General features: G+C 27.9%; 2 protein-coding genes and 1 long non-coding RNA gene across 4 annotated transcripts in view; 1 reads left to right on the plus strand and 2 right to left on the minus strand.

Moving 5' to 3' along the window:
- Positions 1-3,990: 3,990 nt before the first annotated feature.
- On the minus strand, positions 3,991-4,392 carry LOC136086313 (uncharacterized). Its single transcript, XM_065808607.1, has one exon. It carries the CDS (start codon positions 4,390-4,392, stop codon positions 3,991-3,993), a length of 402 nt encoding a protein of 133 aa, XP_065664679.1.
- Positions 4,393-5,876: 1,484 nt separating this feature from the next.
- On the minus strand, positions 5,877-6,701 carry LOC136086314 (uncharacterized). The gene is made up of 3 exons (XM_065808608.1): positions 6,552-6,701; positions 6,248-6,482; positions 5,877-6,175 (listed from the first exon to the last, which is right to left on the minus strand). Exons 1-3 carry the CDS (start codon positions 6,699-6,701, stop codon positions 5,877-5,879), a joined length of 684 nt encoding a protein of 227 aa, XP_065664680.1.
- A 6,489-nt stretch (positions 6,702-13,190) lies between these two features.
- LOC136086579 (uncharacterized) overlaps positions 13,191-13,295 on the plus strand; it is a 1,062-nt gene continuing 957 nt past the window's right edge. Inside the window, exon 1 of one of the 2 annotated variants that reach the window (XR_010641442.1) lies at positions 13,191-13,295. This exon is cut by the window's right edge and continues 30 nt beyond it. This is a non-coding gene — a long non-coding RNA (uncharacterized LOC136086579). The other variant, XR_010641443.1, reaches the window with a different exon arrangement.

Genomic DNA, 13,295 nt, shown 5'->3' on the forward strand with positions numbered 1-13,295 from the left:
GCACATCTTCTCAAGATGTTGCTCCTTTTGCCTGCAAAAGTAACAGTTTTAGAAAAAATAATTTCTAGTAGAATTAACTTTATACATTCTTACTATCACCTTATTACCACCCCTTTGTCCATATACAATGTTTATCATCAAATATAAAGTGATAAGGAATGTCTACATACGAATAGCAATGTGCTCTTTCATTATCAGTATATAACTTAAACCATGCCGTTAGGTGCGTATCACCTTGAGCTGCACTATTTAAAGCTACTTGTTCTGCTCCTTTTCTAAAATACACTAATTGATTTTCAGGTAAATGAACTTCAAGGCGTCTATTAGTGTGTGACATATGACTTATTGGATACTCAAAAATACATCACAATGTTTCAGGTGCACTAACATTACGACCCCAGCAAACATGCCTTTATCGGACCGCCGTGTTGCCGCCGTCGGCACTATATGCTGGCACGACGCTGGCGTCCGGTGCTGGTGCCGCTGCATTTTGCTCATCGGTTCTATGGCGGCTCACCATCCACAAGCCACTGATGGGCCATCATCGAACCGGCAGAATCCCCGAAAACAAACCTTTCTTGGACCACCGCGTTCCCGGCGTCGGCTAAATATGCTGGCCCAGCTTTGGCGACCTGTGCCTGTACCACTGCTTACTTTTCTTATAGCTCCTATGGCGGTTCTTCGGCGGCAAAGCAGCATTGTATGTTGCACTAATTTTATAGCATTGTTGCACCTCGCGGTGCAACAATGTATGTTGGTCAACATTGTATGTTGCACTAATTTTATAGCATTGTTGCACCTCGAGGGAGCGAATTCGAATAAAATAGTAAAAAATTAGTCATGAAACTAAAATAATGCTATTATTAAGGCATAAAATTTATTCTTGCGTTTCGTCATCATTGTCGATATTAGCTCTTCTCTTTTTGATAAAAGTTCTTCTTTTAACACTTACGATTGCTCGCGCTAGCCTCCCACCATTTCGGTCTGGCGCTCCTCGTAAAAATCGTACAATTTCTTTTTGAAAATCACACTCACTAACTGTACTTGTAGGCGGATTCCTTAGCACGGCTCCTTAAAATAAATATACGCGTAAGAGATTTTAAAATAAAAATAGCACGTTTACAATTATTTTATAACCTATAAAATTATCTCCGACAAAACAAATGACATTTTCTCAGAAAGGCATGCTAATATACCTGCATAAACAAAAATCAACTCCCTTTCAAGTACACGCCTACACTGCGATTCTTTTAATCCAAATTTATTTTTTATATCCAATTTAAGGTCAGCTTCACTTCCTTTACGTTGACCACCGGTCCAATTAAGCTGACAACAAAGTTGATTTGTAAAAAGAGAAGCAGACATTCTTCTTACAGCATCTTTCAGGTTGTATCCGCCTTTGCTAGCTACAGCAATAACCTATATATAAAGATTGGAAATACTTTGTAGCAAAATATTTTATTATGTTTATTAATATTTAAAACAATTTACTTACTAAGTTTGAAAATACTGTCTTATCGTTCTTTATGAGCTCTTCAAGTGTATTTAGCTCTTTTCTAAGTCGTTAAGAGGTAAGTTTAGCTTATCAAAAATTCCTTCATCATTTTCCCCCGCAGTTAAACTTTGCAGCAATTTTTTACTAATTTCAGTTTGACGTTGAAGATCTTTCAAGCAAACTTTGATCTCCGTAACAACATTTACTAATGATTTTATATCAGTTGGTAAAATGTTCAAAGATGCAGAAGGAACGACAGGAACATTAAATGTATTTTTTTTTAAATATGGGTTGTGTTGCTTTCTCGAAATTGAATTGACCATTTGTTACTGATGACAATTGATCTGTATTATTATTTGGTGAAGATGTTAATAAACCTGGAGAAGTTACTCTATTAGTAAGTATATCATTTCGAACCAGTTGGTTTGGTATTGCCAATGATATTTTAGGAGCTTCAGGTAGAATGTGTCTCTTCAATAACTTTGTCATCTTAGCTTTGCTTTGCTTATAGCTGTTATTAAATTTATTTGTGTCATTATCACTCTCGTCCTCATAATACCAGTAATCGTTCTTTCTGGAAAAAAAAAGTAAGTTAATGCAGAAAATAAGTTAATGTTTTAGAAATGAGAATTTTTTATTAAATACAAGAAATTCTTATCTACTAAATTCTAGTTTTATAAACTGTGCAGAAATTCTATTGAAACTAGATAAAACAAACAAAAAACTAGACAAAAAGGTATTAAAAAAATAAGTAAAAAATAATAAAAATAAACAATTCGCAAGTAAGAAAATGAATAATAAGAGAAAAACATCATTAAAACTATTTCCATAAAATTCAAAAAACTGTTAAAACATAAACCTTTTTTGGCGGCTTTGTGTCTTATGCTCTTCATCTTCTGTTTGTAAATCTGAAGCATCTTGCGCAACCACCAATTTTTTACAAGCTTTTACATATGTTTCTGAATAATAAATAATTTTATTTAATTTCATAAATATTCGAGAGGTGGTTTTAATATTATCTGAAGACGGTTTAACTTAGTTTGCCCTCTAATTATACAAATCTCTTACTTTCTGAAAAAAAAAGTTTTAAAAGATTATACCTGTTCTATACATGATGGAAATGGTGTGCTTTGACCAGGTGTCATCTGGGATCTCCCCGGCTTTGCTTGATTTTTTAATTCTTGCACCACTAACATATTGTGGCCAATAGCATGAACCATCATCCACTAACCAATTGTCTGGTATAACATACATTGAACCTTGTTCGTTGAGAAATGATACAACAAGGTATTTCATTTTTCTTTCTTTCTAAAAATCAAAAACACTACTGGGTTAGGGTTAAGGGGTTAAGGTATTCGGCTAACCCTAATCCTGATGAGTAAATATTAAAAAAGATTCATAGCTGTCGAATGAATATATTGCTAAACAAATATTTATTTATGATTTAAATGTTATTAGTATAAAAAACTAAACAATATACAAACAAATCAAATAGTAATTAATATTTAAAAATACATTCTATAATAGCAAGCAATGAGCAGCTTTTTTTATAAAACCTTGTATACAATAACTCTAGTGCCTGCTTATTTTCTTCTTGACATTAGACTTAATTAACTTATAATATATTGCATAATTTAGTGAGACTAAATGTTTTTTAAACTATTAATTAAAAAAATACAATTTGAAACAAAATACAAATTAATTTTAAATATATTTTGAACTTATAAATAATCCATTACATAGACAAAAAAAGCTTTTAAAAATGCAAAAGTGGGAGTGCAGCATATTTTTGGTTGTAAGGCAAAAGTGCATACTTCTTATCAATGTTACGAATAGAGCAAGACTTTGTATTGTCTGATAAATTACAAACTAAGTATATGCCAACGGATGATGAGTTCCAAGGATATGTGAAAAGTGTTTTTACGCTTTCAAATGTGTTGTATAAAACTAAAATATCACCATCTTTTCCATATTTTTTAACTATGTTTTGCACAAAAAGAATTTCACCAGTTTTCAATTGACAACAACTGTCACCCACAGTACACTTAATACAAAAATCTGTTAAAATCACTTGCTTATGCTGAGATTCAATATCTGTAATATCGTTTGGAAGCCTAATATTCTGCTGCTGTTTTAATATAGGATACTTTAATTCAACCGCTTTTAGTTCCAATAAATTTTTTTCATGCAATCTTTGTTGTACCTGTTGTAATGGAAAATTTGGCTTTCGTATTAACTTTTTCAGCTGACCAAGATAGTTTTCAAATGGAAACGCAGATATGTTGTCTAAAGGTTCATACTTGATTGCATCTTGGCACAAATGTGAAAGTCCATGCACATTATAAGTTATCATCTCTGGACCATATATATCTGTGGTATGTTTTATGAACAGATTAAGTAAAGTATTAGCACTGACAGCATGATGTAAACATAATTTTGGACACAATAAAACTCTCATAGCAACAGATAATAACAAGAAGTTTTTATACATGGCTTCATTTAGTACTATTAGTAGCACCTAAAATAGGAAAGGTTACCCTTCCTATATAAAAACCTTTTTGGCAGCAATTATCACATCCGAAATATCCTCCATGCCCTTTGCATGCTTTTAAAAACGCTCGTGCTGGACTATCACAAATAACAGCTGATATACTAAATTTGTATAATTTTCCACAGATAACAATTCCAGAAAGTAAAGGTGCTTTACTTTCTTCAACAAACTTTTTTAGAAATTCGTTGCAGTTTGATGGTTTACTTTTACCATAAAATAAACCAATTATAAATGGAGATTTGTTTTTCTGAATATTGTTTTGATGATACTCAATTAAACCCAATATTGGCCAAAGCTGACCATTAGAACTTCGAAACAAAGGAAGACCATCAATGTTTACTTGCATAGATATACAATTTAAATCATTAAAAAAAAATTAAATTTGATATAGAACGCTTAATTCCGCTTTCAACACCAAAGTGATAATACTGTCCTCCAGAAATTTTGTCTACAGACATAACCAATTTTGTTTGACGAAAAGTACGCGAATCATTTGGCAACTCTGGAAACCAATTTTGCAAAACTTTTAACAATGAAGACAAAGCTTTCTCTGTAATGCCAAACTCAATTGACCATTGTGCCAAATTAAATCTTAAATTATAATCAATATGTAAAATACTATCACCAGAAGATTCAGTGTCGGACGATTCTGGATAGCAATCAGAATTGTTCAAAATAGAATCTAAGTTTGTATCAATTTCATAAGTAGAAACATTGCTTTGACATTGGACTACATGATTTCGTGCTATATCAGGACTACCAACCAATTGAAGATTTGCATTATCTGCAGTTTTTGGTAAAATGTTTCTCTGATCATCTGTGTAGTCATCTAAGAACCTCTTGACATATTTTACTACCATTCGTCTTTTTGTCGAATAACTCATTACTAAAGATAAATAAGTAGTTTTGTTAACATCATGTAGTTATTGTATAGTTTTAAGATTCCACTCAAACAAATTTAAGAAATATATATATACATATATATATATATATATATATATATATATATATATATATATATATATATATATATATATATATATATATATATATATATATATATTTATATATATTTATATATATATATTTACTAATACATCATAAGTTGCAAAAAAATGTGCTTTACTGCTTTAAAAAAGTGCGCTTTAAATCTTCATAAAAAATGAGGGAAACGAAGAAGATGTCATCAGTTGCGCCTAATGCTGCATTTGTAGATGTAGATGTATATATATATATATATATATATATATATATATATATATATATATATATATATATAATATATATATATATATATATATATATATATATATATATATATATATATATATGTATGTATATATATATAAATATAATATAATATATATACCTAATATATATATTTATATTATATTATATTTTATGCATATATATATATATATACATATATATATATATATATATATATATATATATATATATATATATATATATATATATTATATACATTTATTAATACATAGTTTATATAATATAAAGGTAATTTTAACAATAAAGCATGTTCAACTTAAGTTGTTCATGCTTTATTATTAAACACAAGGAGAAATTTCTCCTTATGTTGAGTTTAAGCTATAAAAATTTTTTGTGAACTTTAAACACATCTGAAATATTATGAAAAAATTATTATGAAGGAAAAAATAGTTAAATGTTACTTATGTATTTCTAAGATCTTTAGTTACTAAAGATCTTAGAAATACATAAGTAACATTATTTAAACATTTTTTTTACTAAAAGTTTACAAATCTAGTTTTTTAATTATAAATGGTAATGGGGTATATACCCCATTACCATTTATAATTTTATATGAATCATGCAAGTTTTAACAACGTTATAAAGATCACGATTGACAATCGGACCTGGAACTTCTGCAGATATTAAATTATTGATATCATGTGCTGTTTCAAGCTTATCATCATTTGCAAAGTGAAGTAAATTATGAACATGTGGCAAACCACGTATTAAAAATTCAATAACATGAACATATGTTACAACTTCCCTAAACGCGTGCTTAAATATGTCATTGAGAAGGTTATTGAACTTGAGTTTAAATACTCGATTAACCAAGTCAGGTCTATCATTTGCTGTCTGATCTGATTATAAATTTTCAGTTATTTTGCCCCATTATGGGTTGCAAGTGAAAGTAATAAAAAGATCTGGTTTACCATACTTTTTAATTATAGCCATAGCATCTTCAAAGTTTTTCTTTACACTACTAGGACCTTCTACATAAGTTGATGGCAAAATTACAACAAGCCCTCGTATAAAAAAATGATAATTTACAAGGTTGTTTACATGTTCGTGTAACATCATATTGCTCATTCTCAGTTTGTTTTGACTATTACAGATGAAAGGATGGCGCTGGCCTTCAATTTTAACATACGCATCTACAGCATATTGCTGATAATAATCTCAGTATTACAATTAATAACTTTCAGTTAGACATTTTTTTAGAATAAAATGTCTAACTGAAGGTTTATAACTGTAAAACTGAGATGATGTAACATAATTTCTAACTAATGAAGCACGTTCGAGGTTGAGAATTAATAGATTGTGCAAACCAGAGTCACCCTTTGAGTAAAATAGAGGAAAGACCATAGGATCTAAGTTGGCAGGCATACTTAATATAGTTTTAAGAGGATGACCTCTTTGGTAAATATCAACGGTCCCGGACGCAGGTAGTGCACCATTTTTCCAAATAGTACAACTGCAACTTCATTATATAAAAGAAGATTATAGCAATGTCTATCTTGCCGTTCAAGTTAAGACAATTTTACAACTGGCACTGAGCGACCATCTAAAGCTGCTTGACGAATTTCTTCATTTCCCACTTTAGCCATGTATTCAAATGGAAGAGCAAATGGGTTCTCTTCACTAATAATAGTTTGCAATCAAAACATTAAATCATTTAAGAAAAGAACATTACCACGTTGTTACATTCTAAAAAATTACTGTTGCAAGTGGATCATAGATAGTTGACAATATGTCAGCGAAACATCTTAATTTCGCCTAAGATTACCTCTACAATGAAAATTTGACCACATATTTTAAAACATGGCGGGCAATGATTCATAGGTTGAACTACATTAGCTTTAAATGAAGCAAATGAAAGACAGGAATTATAATTTCTAATATATTTTACTACTCAAATTTGCATTTCTATTTGCATAGTTTCCTTTAAATAAATCTTCTATAACTTGTGAATATGATGAAGGTTGCGACAAAACTACCTTTCCATAATGGCAACATCAAAAATGTATATCATCAGAAAATTTCTTAGCACCACAATGGTGACAAAAAAATTCATTTCTCCCAAATAATTATTATATGGAATAGTATTACTTCTTGCTATACAATGCATTCTTTCGTATCTAGCAGCAATTCTACCATCTTGTCGATTATTAATTTCATCTCGCCAAAGCCTATCTCTTTTATTTCTGCGACGATTATTTTCAACTCGCCTAATCAAGCTCTCCTCAATTGGGTTCGAACTATTTGCTGCTTGCTGGGCAGCGTTCTAGCATTTTGTTGATTATTAATTTCATCTCGCCAAAGTCTATCTCTTTCATTTCTGCGACGATTACCTTGCCTATTAACATTTCCATTTTCTAAATTAATATCTGCTTCTTGTCTAATATCATCCATTAAAACTTTACTTTTGATTGAAAGTAGTAACAAAAAATCTTAAACGAATCTGGAAGATTGTCATCATTCCTATATTATATTTTTTCTACTCTAAATAACACACACAAATAATTTTTATATATAACAAACTGTCATTTAAAATAAATTATATGTAATCTTATGACTTTAAAAGAATATAAATATCAGCTAGGAGACGTTTGAAAAAAAATTTGCAAATAATAATAAAAAAAATTATTAAAAACATGCAATTCTGATAATAAACGTCCTGCAAACACAGAATAATTAAAAAAAAAAAGTTGTAAACCCTTTTTTGCTAACTTAAATATTATTTCTTCAAAAACATTATTAGTAAACGTTTTTAAAAAATTCACAAAACTATACAATATTTTGTTCCTTTATACCAAATAAATACATCATTTCATAAATTTAAAATGAAAATGTAACGGATAAGTAAATAAATAAGAAAAACATTACATACAATAAATGAAAATAAAGCTGGGGTATATACCCCATTACCATTTATAATTTTATATGAATCATGCAAGTTTTAACAACGTTATAAAGATCACGATTAACAATCGGACCTGGAACTTCTGCAGATATTAAATTATTGATATCATGTGCTGTTTCAAGGTTATCATCATTTGCAAAGTGAAGTAAATTATGAACATGTGACAAACAAAAAAAAAATGTAACGGATAAGTACATAAATAAGAGAAACATTACATACAATAAATGAAAATAAAGCTGTTGTGATTTACCAGAGTATTAGTTGTAAAGTATTATTATTTCATGTTAGCTTTTACAAAATAAATTATTCTGGAACATCACGATTCCGAAATATTTATAGTAATATCATGTTGTAAACAGCGCTAAAGACAAAAAATCAAATTGAGATAAAAAAAATTGTATATATGGCAAAATAATTTGTCTTTGCTTTTATGAATGATTAAAACCAGTGATTTTTACTAATAAAATTGCCTATTTATCATTTTTGACAATAGACACCAACGGAAAGTAAAACAAATGTCTATCAACTCAAAAGATAAAAAAACAACACCACAGCAACAACACACAACAATAGCACATACCATAAGTTAATATAATATGCATATAACATAACTTAAGTAACATAACATTGATATATAACAGAACATAAGTAACAACATTACAAAAAATGTTATTGAAATACATTATTATGTATTTTTAGGATAATTAATAATAAAGGCTTGAAAACACCTAGACCTAAAGCAGTAACAGTTTGACACTAAACACTGTCGTGTAACCATCTGTTATTAGTACATCACTTGGCTGGCAAGGTTGACAAATCTTGCTCTACATGTTTACCAAGTCATAGTACTTTGAAAACACGGAAACAGCATAATAAGCATATGTACCAACTATAAACATAATAAATGTGTTTAAATATGTATATAAGGCTAAATATATACCTTATATACATATTTGAACACACTTATAAAACAATTATATAATGCATATTAACAAATACCCAAACAATAAAAAAACACTTTACATTATTATAAAAAAACATCGAAAAAACAACTATAAAGCACATATTACCACATACACATATTTATCAAAAAAGCATATATGCAAACAATAAACATGCAAATAAAAATTTTAAAAATGACCCGAAAAAGTTTAAAAAGATTTAAAGTAAACAAAATAAATATATACAAAAAATACTTTTAATTTTTTTTTCCCCATAAGAACTGTAATCCTAATAACAAAATTTAACCTTTACATACAATAACATGTGACATGCCATGTCAGTGTTGGCATAAAATTTTAATTTATTTTTCTAAATTTTCGAAAAAAAGAACAAAAATAGTTAATAGCATCACAGAAATTTCAAAGTAGTAATAACCAATTTTTTGGAAATAGCATTAGTTTATCTTTTTTGTTGCATAAAAAATAATTAGGCCTCATTTATACTCCTTTTTCCTTCTAAAAAATAATGAAAACTGCTGAAAAAAAAATAAATAAAAGTAAAAGAAAAACTAAAACAAACAAAACGTAAACGATTTAAAGAATTAATAGGACTGATCTTTATATCTAATAAAAATATTATATATAATTATTTTCTATACTAACTTCAATTAAACTATGATCTTAATGATGATTATTTATCCTAATATGATTCTTCATCTAACATTTCTGAAGTAATAAATCTTAATATAATGATAATTAAATTCTAAAAGGAAAAAAGTTTTAACTCTCATAAAAGATCTTATTTCAATGACCGCGTGCGTTTTGAGAACGCGCTCTTTCAAAGCCTAATAACTAATGAAACGACGCTAAACGTTTAACGGAAAACGTTTTCTGTAGTAGTTAAATTAAGATTGGATATCGCATAAAATATATCTTTATTAGTAACGAGGGATTTTACCATAACCTTTGACAGTGGTACCTTAACGGATCGTACCAATCTTTCATAAAATCCTTCCCACCAAGGGGAAGCAGGTAAGATGAATTTTCGATTAATCTTACTATTTAAACAAAACTTCATTACTTCAATGAATTTAAATGTTTTAAATTGTCACTAGTAATGCTATCAGGTATGTCCCTGCGTGCAATAAAGCGTTTAAGTACTCAGATGAAAGCAGGGATCTTCATGTCAGGAGTTAAATCCAGATGAGCAGCACGACTAGACGCACAGGTCAAAATGAAAAGATAAACTTTAGATACAGAATTAGTTTTTAATTAATTTTTTACATGTAAAGGTCCAGCAAAATCTACACCAACAGCTTGAAACGAAGACATAGAAACGTTTACACGATAATTAGGTAAATCAGGAGTTGGGGAAGGTAGCATTGTTTTTCCACTAATCTTCTTGCAAATAACACGCTTACGCAGAACGTTCTTGACAGTTTTTCTTCCTTTATTAAACTAAAATCTTGTTCTAACTTGCCTTAATGTATTATTCAATGCCATGATGCATGACACGTTCATGGGTGTCACGAATAATTAACACCGTAAAGTAACTATGTTGACCTGTCTTATTTCGCTCAATAAATTTCCAAAATTAACTCGTTACGCTCTCCTTGTCGCTACTTTGCTTCCAAACGCGACTGCCATTTTTACATAAATATGCACAACAACTCAGAAAAAAAATCGAAATATCGTCACAATCAACACCTTCAACAATTAAATTTTAATTCTATCAAAACTTCGCGAACAAAATCACAAATAAAAAACTCAACTTTCTTCAACGTTCAATAACTCAAACTTTTCTTAACACTTACTTCTTTAATTTTTTGTTTCGATATCTCTTTATAGTTTTTCATCGGGCGCCATGTAAGCGGATTAAAAACTGTTCCTTTGGAGAGACTATGTATTTAAACTAGTACAAAATACAAGTGTCAATGCTGCTTCACCAACAGAAGATATAATAAAACGAGGTCTGTGGAGAACATGCACCAATAAATAATCCTTTAACAATAATAAAAATAATTAGGTTACAAATGCCACATTTAACAATACCACATAGGTTGGTTTTTAATTGAATTTTGTTGTGCAAAATTTTGAAACTTGTGAATTTTTGACAGACTTTAGGTTGGCATGCAACTGATCTGAATAGTTGATTTTAATAGAATATTTGGCTAGAAATAAAAACAATTGGGACTAGAAAACGGTTTCCTATTTTTGCTATGACATTTAAGCTAAACGGAGAGTTATACCAAATGGTATTACGTTTATAATGCCTATTTTGTTGATTTGGATTTGGGGTTAATTGATTAAAGCGATTTTTTTAAAGCTTTTTCATACCGTGAAGAAACCATTTAAAATAAAGTTTGATTTATTGACATGAAAGAGAATCTTTGTTCAATATTGTAACGAATTACTTTTATTATGCTTAGAGGATGATTAGAAATAGAGTGGATGAGCCTTATTTGATTTTCAGGTTTACAATATTGTATATTTTTGCTTTATATGTATGATAATGTGTTTTACTTTATATCTATAATATTTATGAATGTATTTATTTACATATGGTATTTATACATGTATGTATATGGCATTATGTAATTATGTGTGTATATATATATATATATATATATATATATATATATATATATATATATATATATATATATATATATATATATATATATATATATATATATATATATTTATATATATATATATTTATATTTATATATATATATATATTTATATATATATAGTGTGTATATACCCAGCTAACACATGCTTAACTGGCCCAACGTTGGGTTAACGTTGGATTGGATGACTAACGTTGGCCCAACGTAGTGCCAACGCAATGTAACTCGACGTAGATTTTCATCACATTGGCTCTACGTTGGGCCAACTTACTTTGAAAAACCTACGCTTGCGGCTTATCGAGCTATTCAGGCAAAGCATTTATATATAGCATTACAATCTCCATTTTAAAATAGTTTGCTTTTTATAATGGCATCGTTGTAAATTAATAGAAAAGCAAAGTAATTTTTGAGTGTTCTGCAAAGATATTAAAGCGTTGCGTGCAAGGAATTGTGCAGCTACACTTACAAAGGATTTAATACAATATCTATAATATTATTAGTTTCGTCATAAATCTTAAATCTTAAACCAAGATTTCTGTTGTTTTTATCAAAAAATTTATTGTTAATTTTAGATAATATTATGATCTATTTAGACTAAGTTTTAGCATATTATATATATATATATATATATATATATATATATATATATATATATATATATATATATATATATATATATATATATATATATATATATATATACATATATATAAGTAATATATAATATATATATTTTATAGAATACGTTTATAATCTTATATATCTATATATATATATATATATATATATATATATATATATATATATATATATATATATATATATATATATATATATATATATATATATACATATATATTATAGTATATAATATACCTACATAATATTATATACTATATAATATACATATATACCTATGAGTATATATATATTTATATAGTATATGTTACTGTTACCCGCAGTATCAGGAATTTGCTAAATGCTAATATTTATATTTATTATTTGCTATTTATATTTCTTATATAATATTATTTGCCAAATAATATTATATATATATAGCAAATATTATTATAACTATTAGCATTTAGCTAATTCCTGATACTGCGGGTAAAAGTAATATATACTATATAGCTCTAGTTTATGTATTGAGCACTCTTTAAAATATACATAATTATACATGATAATATAAAGATACTATTTTCAATATTTACATATATAGACTTGCGTATATATATATGTATATGTATATATATATATATATATATATATATATATATATATATATATATATATATATATATATATATATATATATATATATTATATATATATGTATATATATATATATATATATATATATATATATATATATCGTCGCTGCAAAACAAGACTCATTCAAGGTTTTTAACGTTTGTTATATTTACTTTTAGTTAGTAATGTGAGTGAACAACAGAATAGCAATTTGCCTATGCGAAGAATGTCA

The sequence above is a fragment of the Hydra vulgaris genome, chromosome 10 (assembly GCF_038396675.1).
Source record: "Hydra vulgaris chromosome 10, alternate assembly HydraT2T_AEP".
NCBI classification, from domain to species: domain Eukaryota; kingdom Metazoa; phylum Cnidaria; class Hydrozoa; order Anthoathecata; family Hydridae; genus Hydra; species Hydra vulgaris.